This window comes from Pyrus communis, chromosome 13 (genome assembly GCF_041283825.1).
Source record: "Pyrus communis isolate YQ-2024b chromosome 13, ASM4128382v1, whole genome shotgun sequence".
Classification (NCBI taxonomy): Eukaryota; Viridiplantae; Streptophyta; class Magnoliopsida; order Rosales; family Rosaceae; genus Pyrus; species Pyrus communis.
The window spans coordinates 20,996,982-21,017,451 of NC_142577.1; the positions used below are offsets into that span (position 1 = coordinate 20,996,982).

The following is a 20,470-nucleotide window of genomic DNA, read 5'->3' on the forward strand; positions in this document are numbered from 1 at the left end:
TAATTGGAGACTAAAGGTAAAGGTGGGTAATTAATAGTGAAATGAACACCGATCAAACCGTCAAAGAGAGGGGATGGGTTATTGAGCCCTTGGAAAACGCAAAGGCCTTTATCTCTTCCGCTTCCTCTTCCTCGCCTTCAATTGCTCCGCCCATCTTCTTCTTTGTAAAATTTCCCTGCTCTGCCCATCTTCTTTTTCGTTTGTAAAATTTCCCAAAACCTCAAGCGCATCGAAGAAAATTGCATGCTCGGTCGAAGGAATCCCAACTATCCAAGTCAATTTCTTGTTTATCCCTGCAATTGCAGATCTGTTTTTCTAATTCAGCATCGCTCTCTCTTCCCTGATGCTCTCTCTCTCTCTTCAATATTATGTGAACTCTTTTAGGTGATGTTGTGAAACAACGATATGTGTGTGTGTGTGTGTGTGTGTGTGTGTGTGTGTGTGTGTGTGTATTTTTAACAGAACCGCCTAGGCGCCGCCTAATACCCTTGTTGATTTCTTCAACATTTTTGGAATAATCGCGGCTGCAGCTGGACGCCCAGGTCCTAGGCGCCGCCTAGCCCTCTTTTTAGAACACTGAAATAAACACAAAGTCTCGTTCAACAAAATCAAGTTAAGAGAATTATATCTTTAAACTAAAAACTAGTTGATTATGATATTATGTTAACTTTATGTTTGCATGGGGGACTTTAAAGCTCGGTGGAAGTTTAACCAAATTTGCTAGGAATGCACTACAAATTAAAAGCATCGTGTTTAGGCTAAATGATTTCCCCTCGCACAGCTCCACAAGGGTGGTGGCACTTGGTTGGTTGTTGGTCAAGTTTTTGTTGTTTGTTAAACTGCAAGAAGAGTTCAAAGTTAGTTTGAAATGTGCCTTTGTAAGGCCTTTGGTGTAGGCCTTGAGGCTCGCAATCAAAACTAACAAAGTGCTAGGCATGCCACTGTTATCTCAGTATAACGGATGTTGAACAAATATGATTTAAGTCAATTACTTGTGGCCCAAGTTACTTTAAACTTCTTGTTGTCAAAGGATTGTCACAAATTTGTTAAGTCTACATTAAGTTCTTTTTCTTTCCTTGTAAACAAGAACTTTTAGTCTATAATCTTCTATGTTCAACATGAAGGGAGTTTAGGACCCTTTTAACCATTTCCTTGAACACAGTTTGTTTTTAATGGAAGCAGATTCAAACGTGAATGAGACTTCTTAAGTAGAAAACAGTTGATAATGACTTGAATACATAATGAAAAGCATGTAAAATGACAGATCTACTAAATACAAGTACATACAAAGAGGCTTGGGCAAGATTTCACCTTCTCGGACAAGTTTGAAGGTCTTGCTGTGACTTCTCTTTATGTTTATAGAGGTTTGTATGCTAAAAGAGGTGGTAGACAACTAGGTTCTACACGAGGGAATCGATACTACAATACTAAGGAAAGGTAGTAAAGCTTTTACAGTAGACAAAATGGTAGCTTTTCCAAGGAACTAGGGCTAAAATGACTGAATTTGGACAAGTTTCAGCTTTTCGAGGTATGAACTAGCTTGAGAGCAGAGTTTGTATGTATTGGTTGAGTGTCCTTGTCTCTGATGCTTGCTTCCCCTTTTATAGGCAACTTAGCCTTACTGTATGGGCTTTGTTCTTGTCTGAAAGCTCTTGGAGGGTAGTGAGTGATGCGAGAATTATACGCACACAAATTAAACCCTCTTTTCGTCAAATTGTAGTATATGTATAAGTAGGGATCGTTCTAGACCGGGGATTAGGAGGGATTGTTAACCACTTGGATTTGACTCAAAAACGTAAAATAACAATATGAAACACTATACTAGACTCAAGGAATGCAAAACTAAACTTTAAAACACTAAAACAAACCAAAAAAACTCAAAATAGCACCAAAACACTCAAAACTGCCTAAAAATCACTTTCTGGGCAGTTTTGAGCACCTTGAGTACTTTGGACGAATTTGGGAAACAAAATGAATCGAAAAACTTATAAACACAAACTAAATGTATTTCTAACTAATCTAACACTTTAAAAGAAATGGGGGATTGGTTTTGAATGAAACTTGAAATAAAAACAGAAACTTGGAAACAAACAGATTGTAAATTAAAGCATAAGGAAATGAAGTAAACACAAGATGAATGAATCAACAACTAATAAAATAAGATAGTACCAATGAAGATGAAGCTAGAGATTCGATTTCACCATTGCTAAGCCAAGTCCATGCTTGTTAAGTCAGATTATACTCATCCCTCTACTTATTTCTTGGGTTTGTTTCACTTAGATATGATCAGCCATATGATGTGTGGATTTGATCAAATGTCTCTAATTATGAGCCTAATTGTGATGTGCAACTTTGGTTCCTAATCAAGACTATGTATTGCATAAGAAACTTTCACAAAACCAAAGGGAACACTCGGCAGGATGTTTGCAAAACATTCCCTTCATTCATTCACATATCCACCAAGATTATGCATGATGTGTGCTTTAATCTTGGCTAAACAACCTGTGGTTAATTCAAATGATGATCAAGCACTAAAATTAACACACTAAGTCACAATTAAATCGGAGAATGAAGCAAGAAATAGATAGATTAAATGAGAATCCCGAATTAACTACATGGCAAACTTTGCAAGGCTACATCGAATCCCTAGAGGAGGATTAGTTACAATTCATGTTTGCAATGGATTTAACATAAAAATATAAAACATGAATGAACATAGAATAAATAAGAAGAAAGAACCCTTGAAGCAAAACTGATGTAGAATCAAAGAAACACCTAAACATTCCAACAACTCAAACTTGAATTGTATGAACGTTTAGGCCCTCTTATTTTCCTTTTCGTCGTAGCACAAGGTCTAAGGGATGTTGTTGGTGTGTTGAATGGATTGGGGAATTATGGAAATGGAAGGATGATGTTTGGATTGTAAGGGAGAGTCACGGCACAAAAGGGGGGTTTATGGTCTACATTTCTGCAATGGATGAAGTGTATGAATGGAATGGATGGACTTTGTGAAGGGCATGGCCCCAAGGGACCAATTTCTGTTGTGAAATGAATTGTGAATGAATGAGAATGAATGAATGAGTATTTATAGGTGAAATGGGGGGGAACATGACAGCTAGGTTGCATGTTAGCAATGCTTGTGTGTGCATGTGAAATCTGCCAAGATGCATGTGAAAGTGTATGAATGTGCACGGCATGGGATGTTTGTGGAGTGGATTGTGCATGTGATTAAAGGGTGGAATGAATGGAATGCAATCTGAAATGCATGTGAATTAAAACTAGAGTGATGATGTGAGTGGAAATGTGGCTGCAATGATGAAGTGAATGCATGTGAATTATTTATGAAGGGAATGCATGTGAATTATTTATGAAGGGAATGGGATGCTGGAAAGTGGAGGGAGAGCCACGGCAATGATGATTTCTGGTGGTGTATGTTTGAATGGTGCATGTGGAGTGGTTTTGTGGCTGAAATGATGAAGTGAGATGCATGTGAATGCAAAGGGAGGCCACGGCAATGAGTGATGTTTGTTTGAATGTTTGCAATGATGAAATGGATGGGAGTGGTTTGATGAATGAGTGGATGGAATGATGAAAGAATAAAGGGTGCATGTGGGTGAATGTGTTTGCATGTGCACGGTTTTAGGGAGAAAGGTGGATGAATGTGCATGTGAGTTGGATTGTGAAAACATGTGAATGCATGTGTTTGATGAATGATAAGTGATTATGATAAGTGATGGAAGCATGTGAGGGAATGAATAATGAATGCATGTGTATGGTTTTGGGAGAAAGGTGGAGATGCACGGCATAAGGGAAATGGAAAGGTTTAAATGTCCTAAAACTAAAGGGAACAAGGTTCCAACACTTTGGTCTTCAATTTCGTCCAACATTTTGGCGCCAAGCATAAATTATCCATCCTTAGCCCAAAAGTGCTCCAAAAGTATCCAAAATGCATCTTTTTGCTCCTTTAGCCCTTTGGACCTACAAACACACGAAAATAGCTTAAAGGACTAAAATAACTAAAGAAACATAACGTAAATGCACGAGAACAAGCCATTTAAGTCGCATGAATATGCTCCTATCAGTGAGTCATCAGCTATTTACTTGTATTGCCACTAGAAAGTGCTTTTTGGCTGATAGTGGGTTGGTCTTTGTCATCTGTCATTTCAATCATAGGCATATAGCCTATGTTTTAATTGAGGAGGCGCTAATTTGTTCCCCACTGGTCGACTGGGCCTCGGGCAAGTCTTCATTTAATCTGGCATCCTTGGACCTTGTCACTTGTAAACCTAACTGCTAAATATTAACCCAAACACATCGCTAATGACTAATGATGCTTTTCTTGGGGCTATGTAGAGAATTCTTATCTTAGGAGATAGATAAGAAATGTGTGGAGATAATTTTTTCAAATCGTTTCTAAAATTTAGCTAGGGAACTCATTAAGAGAGTCTATTAAAGATGCTCGTACGTACATTTGAGAATATTTTCAAAGAAAACCTTTATTTAATTCTTTGAAGTGTTTTGAACTGTTTTAGCAATAATTTTCTAGTGTTTGAGTACTTTACTTGGAATGAGGATCTTCTCTGGATCCTCTTTGTGAGGATCCAGGGGATCCTCTAATCGTGTCCGTTTATCGTAAATCGTACGGTTAGTTTTCATCAGGTACTATTTGTGTTTAATTTTAAATAAAAAATTTAAAATGATTTCTTACCGCACAATGTATAATAAATGAACACGATTAAAGAATTCTCGAGATCTTCATTCCTTTACTCGAACCCCATCAAGCAGTGCTCTAAAGTAAAATTCTAAAAGTTACTCTAAAAAAAAAAAAAAAAAAAAGAAAAGATAAATGGGCTAAGCGTGCATGTCCACAATTTGGCTTACATTGATAGGGTTCAAACTTCAATTTGGTATCATATTTCGGGGTGCTTGCTTGAAAAGCTTATGTAATTCGGATTGATGTGACCCATGTGTTATGATCCAATCTTGGATCTTTACTCAACCTGCAAGTAATGGGCAACAATGGAGGAATAGGGGCAACAATGGAGGAATAGGAAGGAAGAGAGAAAGAAGAGTTAAGCTCCTGATTGTTTTTGTAAAATGATATTTTAATTCAAAATGACCGTTGCTGCTCTCACACCAAAGGCGTGTACATATATATTCCCCTTACATCGCTTGCCAGATGGCAGTAAACCCACTTAACTAATTATTCTCTTAATAAAAGTCTCACTTGAACTAACTAATTCCTGATTGTGATTAAGCTAATCATAAATCATAACATTACCCCTTCCTCAAACAAAAACCTTATCCACTAGGTTTTTCAAATTTAAAATCAGGAAATCTAGTTACAAAAGTGTCATAATCCTCCCAAGTAGCATCTTTTGGGGTGTAACCTTCCCAATGAACTAACACTTGAACTCCAGCAATATTTCATTCTTGTTGAGCCTTCAAGTCAGCACAGTTATAGTGTTTTCCATTAGCACACCATCATCACTCACATCTGGAAGAACTGAGGCAGGTATCACTTGTGGCTCGAGGTGTTTCTTTAAGCAACTCACATGAATATAGGATGTATTTTTGTGGTGGCCAACAATTTGAGCTTGTATGCTACTTTTCCCACTCTTTACAGCACCTCAAAAGGTCCATAGAACCTTGGAAGCAGTTTGTGATGAGAATGTGTATTAAGTGATTGCAGCTAATAAGGGACTAATTTGAGATACACCAAATCACCCACTGCAAACACTCTCTCAGTTTTATGTTTGTCTACTTAAACCTTCATCTTGTTTTGAGCTAGGACTCAATTGGATTTGAGAATGGACAACATTTTATCCCTTTCCAGCAGGTTTTGCTCCACATCATCCAATTTAGCTGATCTCAATCCATAAGAAGCAACATAAGGGAGAGGGTATCCATAAACTAATTCAAAAGGTGTGAACTTAACTAATTCAAAAGGTGTGAACTTAGTGAAGGTATGATAGGAGGTGTTGTAATTCCACTCTGCCCAAGCCAACCATATAACCCATCCCTTAGGTTGTGTTCCAACAAAACATCTCAAATAAGTCTCTAGGCATCTGTTTAGCACCTCAGTTTGCCCATCTGACTGTGGGTGATAGCCAGAGCTAATACTCAAAGTGGAACCCTACAATTTGAAAAATTCTCTCCATAAGTTGCTAAGAAATATAGGATCTCTGTCACTCACAATGTTGATGGGCATGCCATGCAATTTTAATATATGGTCCATAAATGTTTGAGCCACAGAGGCAGCATTGTAAGGATGAGACAATGCAATGAAGTGTGCATACTTGATGAACCTATCCACTACCACAAAGATCACAGATTTTCCTCTACAATTGGGCGATCCATCACTAAAATCCATACTGATTTCAGACCATACCTTTTGAGGAATGGGAAGAAGCTGTAACAACTCTGGAGGTGCCATGGTTTCATATTTATGCAATTGACGAACTTGGCATTCATTCACAAACTGTTTCACATCACCTTTCATTCCAGACCAATAAAACCCTATTGAGAATTCCTTGTGACCTGCTGCATGAGTAGAATGGTGTTCTTCTATAATTTTAAATCTCCAATGGGATGTAGGGTTGATGACAATTCGAGCTTTATACTTCAAGAATCCATTGTCAATACTGAACTTAGATGCATTGGAACCAGGAACTGGTGTACTTGAAAAAGCTGTCTCCTGCACCTCTTTAATCTTCTGTGTAATCCATTTATCTTGTTCCACTTCCTTTCTTTGTTCATCCAGCCAACCAAAGTAAGGGTATATAACTGCTAAGCTCTCAATCATCTCCACTTGATTAAATGTCCCTTCTATTTGATTATGAGGTTCAAATTCCCTGGAAAGAGCATCAGCAACAATATTATCCCTCCCATGCTTATATTGTATCTCATAGTCATACCCATTAATTTGAAGACCATTTTTATTGAAAAAAGGTATTGGCTCTGTGGTTTAGGAAGTACTTTAAATTATGGTGATTAGTTTTGATGACAAAGTATCTTCCCTACAAATAAGTTTGCCATTTCTTCACAGCAAAAACAATAGCAATTAACTCCTTTTCATAAGTGGATAAAGCTTGGTTTCTATGTCCCAAGTGTTGACTAGCAAATGCTATGGGTTTCCCTTTTCTACTTCAAAATTGCACCAATACCTACCCCAAATGCAGCACATTTCAGCTTAAATGGTGTTGAAAAATCTGGTAGTGCTAATATTTGTGGTGATGCCATTATCTTCTTCAGAGTTTGAAAGTCCTTGGTAGCTGCTAGACTCCACCCAAAGATGTCATTCTTGGTCAATTGGTAAAGGGCTGACAAATGCTACCACAGTTAGGAACAAACTTTCTGTAATATCCAGTAAGTCCTAAGACCCTCTTAACTGTTTTACATTTGCAGGGATGAGCCAATCTAGGATTGCTTATATTTTGGATGGATTAGCTGCAACACCCTTATTGGAGACAATCTGTTCCAAGTATTCCACAAAACTTTGCCCCAAGGCACATTTAGATTTCTTCACAAATAGTTGGTTCTGCTGCAATATTTCAAAAGCCTTTCTCAAATGGCATACATGGTCTTCCCAGGTCTTACTATAGATAAGAATGTCATTGGAAAACACCAAAACAAATTTCCTGAAATAGGCCTTGAAGATGTCATTCATTAGGCTTTGAAATGTGGTCGGAGCATTGGTGAGGCCAAATGGCATCACCAAAAACTCATAATGGCCCTCGTGGGTTTGAAATGAAGTCTTAGCAATATCATTTAGGTGCATTCAAATTTAGAGATAACCGGACCTAAGATCTAATTTGGAAAAGAAACAAGCACCAAAGAGCTCATCCAATAGGTCATTAATGAGTGGTATAAATACCTCTCTTTGATAGTTAGAGGATTTAGTTCTCTATAATCCATGCACATTCTCTACGTTCCTTTTTTCTTCCTAACCAATAACACTGGAAAGGAAAATGAAATGTGGCTTGGTCTGATAAAACCAGCCTCCAATAGTTCATAGATAGCCTTCTCGATTTCTGTCTTTTGCAAAGGTCCATAATAGTATGGCCTTATATTGGGTGGTTGTGCTCTTGGCGCCAGTGGAATCTGGTAGTCATGGCTTCTCGAATGGGGTAGCTTGGAAAGAATCACAAAGACCTCTTCAAAGTCTTTCAAGACCTCTTGTAACTTTGTTAACTGTTGTGGAGTAAGGTTGGAGGCCTCTAATTTCTCCTTGTTCATCGAGTAAAGTAACATGCCGACATTAGAGTTGCAAAACTTTTTGTCTAGTTGCTGAAAAGACATCTCATGTACTAATGGTTGCTTGACAACGTTATGAACCAACTTGTGTGTTATCCCTCCTTTTGAGAACTTCATAGTCATCAATTAGAAGTCCCACAGAACCGGACTAACAGTAGAGAGCCATTGTACTCCCAAGACCAAGTCACATCCTCCCAATGAAAAGGGAACAAATCAATGGTGCACTCATAACCCCCAATCTTTAGTGGTATTGCCTTGCAATCCTTTAAGATGGCCCCTATTAGCTATAATCACTTCAAAAACCTCAATGTTGTTGACTGACCAACCCCAGTTCTTGAGTAGCCTAGAATCTATGAAGTTATAAGTACTTCCAGAGTCTAACAAATTCTCACATGTTGATTTTTCACAAAACCCTCAATCTTCATTGTTTGGATTGGTTGTTTGCCTCCCAAAATAAGCACATTCACTCAGCTCCATGTGCTGCAACTCCAGAGGTAATTCATCCTTATCCCCTTATTTTCCTCAAGAACTTCAGGACCATCTAAGTCTAGCACATCAAGCATTAACAGTTGTTTATGGGGACACTTATAACCTCTAACCCACTTATCTTCACAAAACCAACACTCCCCCCGTTCATTCTTGTGTTGGATTTCATCTGGGGTTAGTTTTTTGGGTAAATCTCAGTTTACTACCCTCAAGTTTCATGGTTTTCAACATTTTGTACATGAATTTTTTCGTCCCAAAGTCAAACCTAAAGTGTTAATTTTGGAACAATCTTATACATCCATTAGTCTAGCTGTTAAATCTCCCGTTAACTAATGACATGGCACCCATGTGGACAATGACTGCGCGCCACGTGTCATTAAGGGGTCCATATGATCATTAAAAATTAAAAAAAATTTTAAAAAAATTTATAACGTGCAAAAAAAAATTTTTAAAAATAAAAAATAAAAAAAAATCCTTTTTGTTACTCATCTTCTTCCCATAGGAAGTTCGATCCGTCCATCCGTCCCCAATCCCATCTTCCCTTCTCTCCTCAGTGTCCTACCCAACCTTCCTCTCCTACCTCACCCTCTGGCAAATACCTCAAAATCGACGGAGACCACGAAGAGTTCTTACACAAACTCTGGATCTCCTTCAAGAACATCCAATAATTTGATTACAAAAGCAAAACCCAATTGTCGGAATCCAAAATTAAAATTACCAAAAGCTAAATCTTCTAGGCTGCACAACTGCCTCCTGCAAATCCTACTTCAAATTGAAAAATTCAAGCAAAACCCAATTACCCAACTGCCACCTGCAAAATCAAACTAAAAAATTCAAACAAAATTCAATTACCCAATAACTTCTGCAAATCATAACTCAAAATTGGGCATATGGGAAAATAGAAGAACTCATGGGCTTGTTCACTTTGTGAACCTTCTCGTTGCAAGCCTAGCACAATGTTGTCTCATTGGCACAGTAAAGGACACCGCCACCTCTCTGAGCACCCCCATTTAGTTTGGAGTTCTGCTGCGACGGTCGTGTGCTCTGCTGTGCCGTCACCAAGCTCGCCCTTAAATGTGACCGTAGATCTGTCAGCGTTGACGATGAGAAATGTGGGTTTGGCGATTGGACGCTCGCAGCGATTTGACGATGGGGAAGGCTAATTAGATGCTCACGGTGGTGATTTGATGAAGAAAGGTGGGTCCGGCTAATCAGGAAGAAGAGGTGGCCGAAGGGTGAAGTAGAAGATGAAGGTTGGGTGGGATGTGGAGGAGGGAAAGGAGGAGGGGATTTAGGACGGATAGGCGGATCGAACTTCCTCTGGGAGGAAGATGAGTAACAAAAGGGATTTTTTTTTTTTGAAAATTTTAAATGATCACGTGGACCCCTTAATGACACGTGATGCCCAGTCATTGTCCACATGGGTACCACATCATCAGTTAACGGTAGGCTTAACAGCCAGACTAACGAATGTATGAGACTATCCCAAAATTAACTTTTTAGGTATGACTCTGGAATGAAAAAAAACTTCATGTATCAAATGTTGAAAACCATGAAACTTGAGAGTAGTAAACTGAGATTTACCTAGTTTTTTTTACAACGGAGAGTCCCCACTTTGGGTCTATTTGGGAAAACAATGGTCACTGGAGGGACTAAAGGTTTTGAAGCTAGTGCTACTCGAGAGTTAGTTTTTTCTATTATCACTAAATTTATGATCAACTTGCACAGGTAAAACAATCGCCTTATGCATAGAAATAGGTCTAAACAACTTAACCTCATGCTTGATTTCCTTCTTCAACCCACCCAAGAAACAACTATGCAATAACATAGGACCAACATCAGAGGAACGAGTAGCAAGCTTACGAAATTTAAGGATGCAATCCTTCAAGGTACTTGTTTGGGGGAGTTTGAATAATAACTTAGTGCAATCTTCAAACTTAGAAGGGCCAAATTCTTGGCAAAGAGCCTTAATGAAATCACTCCAGGTCGGTGTAGCATGGAGGCAATCCATCCAATGAAACCAATGGAAGGCTTCATTGTCCAAGTAAAAGGAAGCTGTGACAACTCGCTGATGTTCAGGGACAGAATAATAAGTGAAATATTGCTCCGGCTTATAGATCCAGGCGAGTGGGTCATCACCTTCACTGAAGCGCGGGAAATCCACGTGTTGTTGCCACTAGGGTCGAGGGGTGAACCCTTTGCCGTCGAAATTTTCACATTGATGATGAAGAGGAGTACCCAGGCTTCGAGGATCGGCGTCCTCAGCAAAGATCGGAGGAAGAGGCACTGGTTCGGCATTCGGAGGATGAGTATCCACAGAAGAAGTCCCCTTACCGGTGAAAGCGAGTTCGCATCAGAATTGTTCAAATCCCACAGCCAATTTAGCATCCATACCCATAGTTTGACCAGACAGAGCAACGGCGATGGTCGATTCCAACGAGGTGAAACAAGCATCGATGTAGGATTCCAAGGCAATGAGATGAGCATCCATGGCAGATTTGAGAGAAGTGTTGGTGGAGCGTGGCATACAAGAAGGAGACCAGGATCAAAATGGATGATACCAATGTTATGACCCAATCTCGGATCCTTACTCAATCTGCGTCGTAACCTCATATCCTTCATCACGGATGGGGAGAAGGAGATATAAAACCGGTATACAGAAATCAATCACCATCACGTTAATTCAATGAGCGTCGTATCACGGTTTAGTTTTCACCTCCCTTCCCTTCCGACATGTGTGGTGGGGTTAGTAACTTGCGTGTCTAAGATAATAAGTCTTAACGATCGGATCATATTGATCCATGTAGTGTAAATTTGGAATGGTGCGACCAAAAACTAGTATGAAGAATGAGACTTCCACGTCCCATCATGACAATAATGTCACATAAGTTTCTCTCTTTACGACATGATTCGCACAACACTCCACCATGACACTGTACGTCGGCAGCCGTGCCAAGTCGCTTCTCAATTCTCATGAGGAAAAAGAAAGGATAACTACCACACCATCGCCAGTACAGAATTCTACTACTAAAATTAATTAGTAAGAATATGGCACAAAACAAATTCCCCTTTTCAGGAAGAAAACCCAATGTGAACTCGATTTGAAACCATCTGTGAATAATTATATCCTGCCTACTCCTTATTCCAAAGATTATTATCCCCACGCTCACTTGTTACACATCCTTTCATACCATGGAAAGGAAATTGATACTTGGGACTGAAGAAAATCGTAACCGTGGATTCGAATGCAACTGGAAACTTTCTTATAACCGAGATTTTGATTGCTTCGACGGAGAACTCTGCAATGAAGCAGTGGAAAGAACTATTAGACGCATGCAGAATCAGCAACAGATACATTATATACCACAACCGCTAATCCAATCTAGAAATTCCGACAATCCAAAATTGTTCTTGGGTTGGTGAATCACGATGACATTCAATCGTGCAAATCTGTTCATGTTAGAGGCTTGCAGAAGAAGTACAATATCAAGAATGTTTATGGGGAAAAAGGAAGTGTACGGGAATATAAGCCTGTTGGTTTTAAGTTAACGTAAGAGGCTTGTAAGTTCTAATAAAGTTCAGATTTTGTTGCTTTACTCAACCAGGAAATCAGCGAGAAGTTCAACCAAAAGATTTAGACAAAACTTATAGCACAGGAATAACCAAAATATGGATTTAGTAAACAGCTTTTATGATGCAACACTCTGTAAATTTATATACCATCGATGGAACTATATGATAAACACATAACAGTTCAGATTTCTTACCAGAGAAGCCACGTTTGAAGCTCTTTCAGCTAAATAGGCGCAAGGCTTGAAAAATTCACCATAAGTATTTGACCATTCCTCCAATCGTGAATATATATATTTGGATCCAAGTAAATCAGCCCAGAACAAGATACCTCCCCTAAACAGAAATGCCCAAACAAGTTATTACATATTTTAGGGCGTTTAAGAAGGTATTCTCAACAAATTATACAAACCTGTATGGTGGGAAACCCATGCCCATAATTGCAGCAATGTCAAGGTCGGCAGCTTTCACAGCAATGCCTTCAGCAAGCACCCGGCATGCCTCATTAACGACAGGGAAAAATATCATCTCAACAATGTCCTTTTCTGATAACTTCAGTAGCTGAGTTCAGATTGTCACAAATTTGAGTCAGAACCGTTACTTATAATTCAGACAGTGTCAGCCATTGCACGAGGGAGATGGTGTGTGTGCGTGTGAGCAAGTGAGAGAGAAAGAGAGAGCGACCTTAGAATCTATGGAAACACCCGAAATGCTCCTTGACTTCTCAATATATCCTTTCAACTGAGGATCTGGGCTAGCTTTGCGCCTGTCATCATAAGTATAGAACCCTTTTCGAGTAGTTTCACCTAAACCAATAAGAATGTTAAGGAATCTATTCTGTTACACGAAAACTTGATAAATACTTACTGATATATGAATTTAAGTAAGAAGTTGGTTAATAAATATTCAATAGCCAACTACAAGCATAACAACAAAGTATTACCTGCCCTCCCATCCTCCTGCATCAAAGGGATTAGCATTGATTTATATGTCCGCTCAGGAAAGTTCACAACAAATTGTGTGCCAGTTGCAATTGCCACGCCAAACCCAACCAGATCAGCCAATCTGAACGAATATATAGGATATCAAACTCAGGTCAATGACAAAAAAAGGAAATTTTAAGGGTGACAAAGCGCGGGAGCCACCGGATCAGAAGTTTCCATAAAAGTATTACTGACCTGAATGGGCCCATAGGCATTCCGAATTTGGTGATTACCCTATCAATCTGATAAACATCGGCACCACGTTCAACAAGCAAGAGAGCAGCTTGTGTATAAGGAAAGAACATTCTGTTCACAGCAAATCCTGTGCAATTCCCAACAACCACTGGGGTTTTCTTTATTCTTTTCCCAACTTCTAGCAAATCAACAATAACTTGGGGAGATGTCTGATTAGTACGAACAATTTCCAGAAGTGGCATGACATGTGCCGGACTGCGTGGAGAGCACAAAGCAGTTCACCGGTTAGCAATTTGAGGAAAAAAGAGAGAACCAGGACAATAATACAGCGTATAGCATTACCTAAAGAAATGGGCACCAATAATCCGATCATGAGACTTGGTTTTCTCTCCAATGAGGTTCAAGTCGATTGTGGAAGTATTACTTGCGAGTATGCAGTGTTGTGGGCAATATTTTTCAAGATCAGCAAAAATCTGCTGCTTTAGAGAAACCTTCTCAATAACGGCCTATTTCAAGCATAGAAGATGAATGTCAGACCATTTCCCCCACCGACCAACATAACATAAGGGTGAACGAAATCAAACATGCTTTAAGAACTACCTCTATGACGATATCCACATCGCTAAAGCTATCATAATCCAGGACACCCTTAAGAATAGAGGTCGTCTTCTCAAACTTTTCTTGGGTCATTTTCCCCTTCTTGACGCGGCTCTGCAGATTGGCTGAACCAGAAAAGTGACAACTTATAGCAGATTGCCATCATAAATACTTAACAAAGAGCTGATATTGTGGTATTATACACAGGAACAAAGATTACAAGCATATATTATTTTATTATAATTTTTACAAGAATAAAACTTTTAGAAGCATTGTTACTACTAAATACGTGTGAAAATATGTGAAAGGTAAAGCTTTTAGAAGCAAATATCAATAATATACTAAACTAGAAGCTTTAATTTTAAAAGGACTCCTAGCCTCACCTCTGACTCTACCAATCCCAGCCTGCAAGAACTTATCATTTACTTCTTTCAGGATCACTGGATAACCACTAAGAATCAATGCAGTAGCTATTCCAGATCCCATTAACCCTCCACCAATGACAGCAACCTTAGTCACTCGTCTAGGCATCAAACCACGATCAGTAACCCCAGGTACCTATATACAGTTATGAGACGATGAGTCAAGTACTCGAAAGTCATCAAAGCAAAGGTGGTTTTATGATATGGCCGAATACCAGTTAGTAACCGATTTTATAATAATACTATCCTACGTTTGTTCATTTAAAATTGTTACTCCGAAGAGCAATTCCAATTTTTAAAAGACGTGTGTTTGAATAAATTTTCAACCAAGTTAAAGCAATTCAACAAGCATGGCTCAAAACTTCCTCAAACTCCCTAAAAATACAGCTAAATAACAATGTATAGACCAAACTTAAACATCCACACAACAATTTTACTTCAATAGGAATATAAAATAGTTGAATTTGATTTTTTATTTTTTTTCAAATTAACAGTAGAGATATAAGTTAAAGCTCATGATCCAGTTTAAAATTCCATCACAGGATGCAGGTTAGTTATTTTTTAGAGATGACTAAGCAAAAGTTGTGTCAAACCTTTGATGTTCCACGTTGAGCAAAGAAGACATGGACTAAGCTCTTGCAAGTGTCAGACCGCAGAAGTCCTTGAAATGATTCAGCCTCCTGAAATAGCCAGAAACATCAATTGCAAGTATATACGTTTGGCAAAAATGAAAGAGAATATTGAAACAGATAAGGACCTTCCAAAGTCCAGACCGACCACCAGAAGCTATACCCTCCTCAACAACATCAATACAAACCAATGGGTGTTTGAGATTGGGAGCCTGCTTCCGGACTTGAGCTCTTGCAAATTTAAGTATTTCCCTAGCTTCTCCAAGGGGCTCTAACTTGTCAGTTTTGTGAAGACTAGCAACCCATGGTCTTCTACGCTCCAGGATATCCAACGCCCACCTACGTGCAGTGCTCACCAACTGATCAGGTGAAACAATAGCATCGACAAGGCCTAAATCATGAGCCTCTTCCCCTTTAACTGGTTTTGATGTCTAATTGGGCACAGACAAAAGGAAATGGAGGAGGGAATGTAATCAGTATTAATAAAGTCAGCATGACTATACAGGATATTAAGATGTTCAGAAATGACCAAACACACAACACACCAGCATCATCTCAAGTGCCTTTGAGATTCCAACAAGACGTGGAAGCCGTTGCGTTCCTGAGAAAATTCAGTATCATGTGATTACTGATTGCAATCTAAAAAATGCAAGGAATTTCATATCGACAAAGCCAATATGTCATATACATTCTGATATGATCACGCCACTGTATTCTTTTTCTGTTTTTTTTCTCTTTTCATGGCCAGTAAGATGAGTTCACAGGACAAGGGACGGCCTCGACCCCCAACCCAGATGAATGTAGTATTTGATACAAGGCCTTAGCACAGTTTATTGATAACTAACCATATCTTTAATCAAAGCTTTCACTATATTCAATATAGAATTATGTTAATCAATTCAAAAATCGTAGCCATACCTCCAAATCCAGGAATGAGCCCAAGCTGCAGCTCGGGCAACCCTAATTGTGCAGTAGGAGTCGATATTCGGGCATGGCATGCCTGACACAAGAACATCAAATTTTCATCCAAAAAATCCAGCATAAAAGCCTTAGTCAAAACAAAATAAAAAAAATAAAAAAAAACAAGTGCAACACATACCATTGCCACCTCCAAACCTCCCCCCAGTGCAAGGCCATCAATGGCGGCAACTGACGGTTTCCTAGCACCTGGAAAATCATGCAACCCATCACAGTGGTCAATTCAAGCAATGCCCTTCTTGTAAAAGGGATAAAAATAATAAGTAAAAAACACAAAACAAAACAGTTATTCACCTTCAACAATGTCAGTGATAACCTCCACGGATATAAAACCCGGCTTCGGCTCCTCTGCAACACATAACAAGGGAGGTAGGAACTTAATACCACATGTAGTAATGCAATACCATTTACTAGAACATTACAAACATGATAAAATTAAAAATTAAAAAAAAAGACAAAAATATATTAAACATACGCTTCTGCCCCTCTTGGAGTCCACCAAAAGCAGTAATATCGAAACCCCCCGAAAATTTTCCTTTAGCACCTGCACCAACAACACGATTTCATTTACAAACAGCCCCAGATCATGAAAAACAATAACCAAATTGCCCCACTTGCCTGTTACAACAATCGCCTTCACATCATTTCTTCTCAAGGCCTCCTCATAACTGTCTTTCAAGCTGAATAACACTGAAACATACAGAGAGAGGGAGTGTAATTAGTATAATTTGAACACGTTTTTCTTAATGCCAGTATACTTATTCGAATCAAATTATGGATAAAATGGTAATAATTTCAGCTACCCAATAACAATTGAAACATGTAGTAGTTTAACATAAAACTTAAATCCCATCAAAGAAAAGACATCAAATTTAATCCCAAAAGATAAAAAAAAATTGATGGTTAAATTTGGAGGGAAGAAAAGTACCATCGATTGAGAGGGAATTGACAGGTGGGTTGATGATGGTGATGAGAGCCACGCCATCGGCTCCCACTTCCAGAACTGTCCGGCCCTTTCCGCTGCTGCCCATTTTCTGGTCTGCTAACTACTACCACTTTCTCTCTCGCTCTCTCTCTCTCTCTCTCTGGGTCTGAATTTCAAGGAGCTGATCTTTTATGTATTAACGGAGTTTTATAGGAAGGCGGTGGCGTTTTTAATTCTAATTGCGATTGCTGGCGTATTGACCGTTTCACGGTGACGCTTGGAAAGATTCGGAAGGAAACTCAGCTCGGTGGATTTGGTAATGGAGCCAAATCATACGTGTGCGTGTGTATGGACGAGCGATCGCTTTGTTTTACTCGCATTTCTGGGGAGGGGACACCACGCTCTTAAATTTTTTTCTATTTTCTTATCTTGAAATTATGTAAAGTAATTTATAGGAATTTGACTGTATTATGTGTTTAATTCGTATTACACCAAGCCCTTCCGCTTTTTATTTTTCTCTATTTTACGACTGTCTATTTATTTTTTCTCTCTTGTTATTTAGTATACATGTTTCACACTTATAAGTTCAATATATTGAAATCAAAAATAAAAATAGCTCTCATACACTCAAAATTTTCGACCTATTGTAAGAGTTTGGCTCCTATATTATTAGTACCACACTCAATTTTCTGGTCTACTATGGAGAGCCAAACATCTCCATTTTTCGTAAAGTAAGTGACAGATTGTCTGGTTATCGTCTTCTCTTTCTTCTTCTTCCCGGCCCATTAGTATCCCTTAGTGTACAATATCGTTATATGCTTGTAATAGAAAATAAAAATTTAAATGATATTATTTTGAACATTATGTTATATAGGTTGGTTAAAATGTTATGTTCTACGTCAGTGTCCTAAAGAGTAAAAATTGAGCATTGATCTTTTGTGCTTTTGTCGATATAAATTTTGGCTTTATAATTAAAAATTCCTAACTATTAGTTCTTAAATTTGTCATAAGATGTAACAATTGGATCAAAAGTTCAAAAACTAATACTCCAAAATTTTCTTGTCAAAAAATATTGATACCACAAATTAACAATTGTAATATGATTTGCCGTATCAAAGTGATACCATATAACAAACTCATAGTCTAATACTACATACCTTTCTATTATTCAAAGAGGTCTCAAGATATGGTCTCCCAATTAATTAAAATAGTAAATATTATATAGATATGCTAAATTAAATTGACTGGTTAAAAAAGTTGTTGAAGCCAAATGTTAGCTAAATTAACAAAAATTTACCTAATGTTCCATGAACTATCCAAGTGGTGAGTTTATTTTACCCAACATTTAAGTAGGACGGCAAAAGTTTTTCTTGAATATGAATATGAAAATTATTTTTCTTTTTTTAAAAAGAGGAAAAACTAGTGGCAAGTCACCGTTATTCACCTGTTCCGACTCCGGAAAGGCTACAGGAATTTCATCCTACCCATAATATAAAATTGATACAATTGCTCACACTATTTAATTCGAAAGAATCATACCTTATGTATGTGGTTATTGCGTGTATTAATAAAATTTGTGGCAATTTGTGTGGCAATCGATGGTAAAAAAATGTAAACATTTACGCACAAAAAAAAAATGTTTACACACTGTTTGTAGGCAGTATATTGACAATCGTGTTTCTGCCTAACGACAAGCCACATTAGGCTTCCTTCTAAATGCCGAGTGGGTATATTAGTGTAATACTAGAGTGATCAAATTTTTAGATCAAATTTACTTAATTATATAAGGTGATTTTATTATTAAATTATTACTTAAATGTTAATTAACGTATTTACTTTCTAACATATCATATAATTTACAAATTCAGTTTAAAAATTTAGTCATATGCTATTACGAATATATTATCAAATGTGTCAAATCATTGGCGCGTGAGGGGTTGCCCAGTGCGGCAGTGCCTACGATGTGGTGGCATCTTCTGATTAGCTGTTGGTTCGGTGATGCATTCGGAGGAGCATCGAGTAATATTCCAGTAAGATAAACGGATCAGATGCTACGAGTTCGGTTGTTCATTCTAAATTTTGCGAATTACGATGTCATCGCTTTCATGCCTGTGGACAAACTGTGTGCCCATATCAAATTTGGCAATCCTCGTGTTAGCTCCACTCCAACCTGGGACACGAGTCATATGCTCAAAGTTCTCTCCGTTCCTATTACCATCTCATTCCATTTCATTCTTTTATACTTTTCTTTTTGTTTTTATTCTCAATATAAAAAATTCAAAGCAAAATGTAAACATGGTATAATCACAACTTTAAATATGAGATGATAGAATGGAAGAGAATCATACTTCATATTTATAGGATGGCTATCAAGAAGTATCTGGGACCCCATTTCATAACACATCGTGGACCTAGATTTTTGTCAATGGACCCATGACACACCATATAATTGTCCTTCCATTAATATTCAAGTTTGTAATTTTCATGCTAAGACCATTGTGAAGTTAAGTTTTTTTGTTTCTCCCTTCGTTTGTTAAAATTTAAAAAAAAAAGAAAAAAAAAGTCAATGGTTATTTAATACTACGGTTTAGTGGTATTCTTCTTCACTTGTAAGTGAGAAGGTCTTAAGTTTGATTCTCACCAAATGCATATTTGAGCTATATTATTGCTAATCCATTGTAAGACCAAATCAATGTATGATATATCGTACATTTGATTTGTTGAAATTATCAATTTATGTACTAAAATTTTTGTTTTGTCAATGTAAATTTGATATGAATTTTGTCAAGGTAAAGTTTCTTTTGTTTGTTTAACTTGGTGTCAATGTGCGCTTAAAGTCAAGGGGTATTGTATTACTTCGTACCTAATCTCACTAAATATTATAAAATGATATTGCAAGCTCAAAACTTTCGTGTCTTGCTACGATTTTGTTTGATAACCATTTCAGTTTGTATTTTTACTTTCTAAAATCTAAAAAAATATATTTTTTTTATAACTATTTTCAGTTTTTATAAAATGAAAACTAAAATCAACCCAAGGATAAATTTTAGAAACCCAAAAAGTAGGTTTTAATTTTTCTTTTAAAAATTTAAAATTGAAATCTAAACTACATATTAATAGAATTCTAGTTATCAACCAAAACTTTAAGAAATTATTATTTTAACCCTCTAATTAAAATTGAACATAAATAAAGATTATTAGCAATTTAGTAATTATAAGAACACAAAATTTACTTTTTTTTTTTTAAAGCATCACCCACATATGATTTTAACATCAGCAAAAATAAAAAAATGTTCACACACACGCTATGTCGCATCCTATACCGGCTCCACCATAGCAGAATATTGTTCGCTTTAGGCCACGCCCTCACAGTTTTGTTTCTAGGAACTCACACGAGAACTTCCCAGTGGGTCACTATTCCTAAGATTG

General features: G+C 37.6%; 2 protein-coding genes across 2 annotated transcripts; both read right to left on the bottom strand.

Moving 5' to 3' along the window:
- Positions 1 to 5,794: 5,794 nt before the first annotated feature.
- LOC148691930 (uncharacterized) lies at positions 5,795 to 8,301 on the bottom strand. Its single transcript, XM_088683451.1, has 4 exons — positions 7,951 to 8,301; positions 7,171 to 7,332; positions 6,197 to 6,892; positions 5,795 to 6,136 (listed from the first exon to the last, which is right to left on the bottom strand). Exons 1-4 carry the CDS (start codon positions 8,299 to 8,301, stop codon positions 5,795 to 5,797), a joined length of 1,551 nt encoding a protein of 516 aa, XP_088539577.1.
- Positions 8,302 to 11,754: 3,453 nt separating this feature from the next.
- Positions 11,755 to 17,419, bottom strand: LOC137737444 (glyoxysomal fatty acid beta-oxidation multifunctional protein MFP-a). Its single transcript, XM_068476918.2, has 18 exons — positions 17,045 to 17,419; positions 16,735 to 16,806; positions 16,592 to 16,660; positions 16,411 to 16,464; positions 16,238 to 16,305; positions 16,057 to 16,138; positions 15,684 to 15,739; positions 15,267 to 15,569; positions 15,103 to 15,189; positions 14,471 to 14,645; positions 14,091 to 14,212; positions 13,833 to 13,996; positions 13,491 to 13,745; positions 13,256 to 13,377; positions 12,997 to 13,118; positions 12,725 to 12,873; positions 12,510 to 12,648; positions 11,755 to 12,041 (listed from the first exon to the last, which is right to left on the bottom strand). Exons 1-18 carry the CDS (start codon positions 17,145 to 17,147, stop codon positions 12,006 to 12,008), a joined length of 2,178 nt encoding a protein of 725 aa, XP_068333019.2. The 5' UTR covers positions 17,148 to 17,419; the 3' UTR covers positions 11,755 to 12,005.
- Positions 17,420 to 20,470: the final 3,051 nt, after the last annotated feature.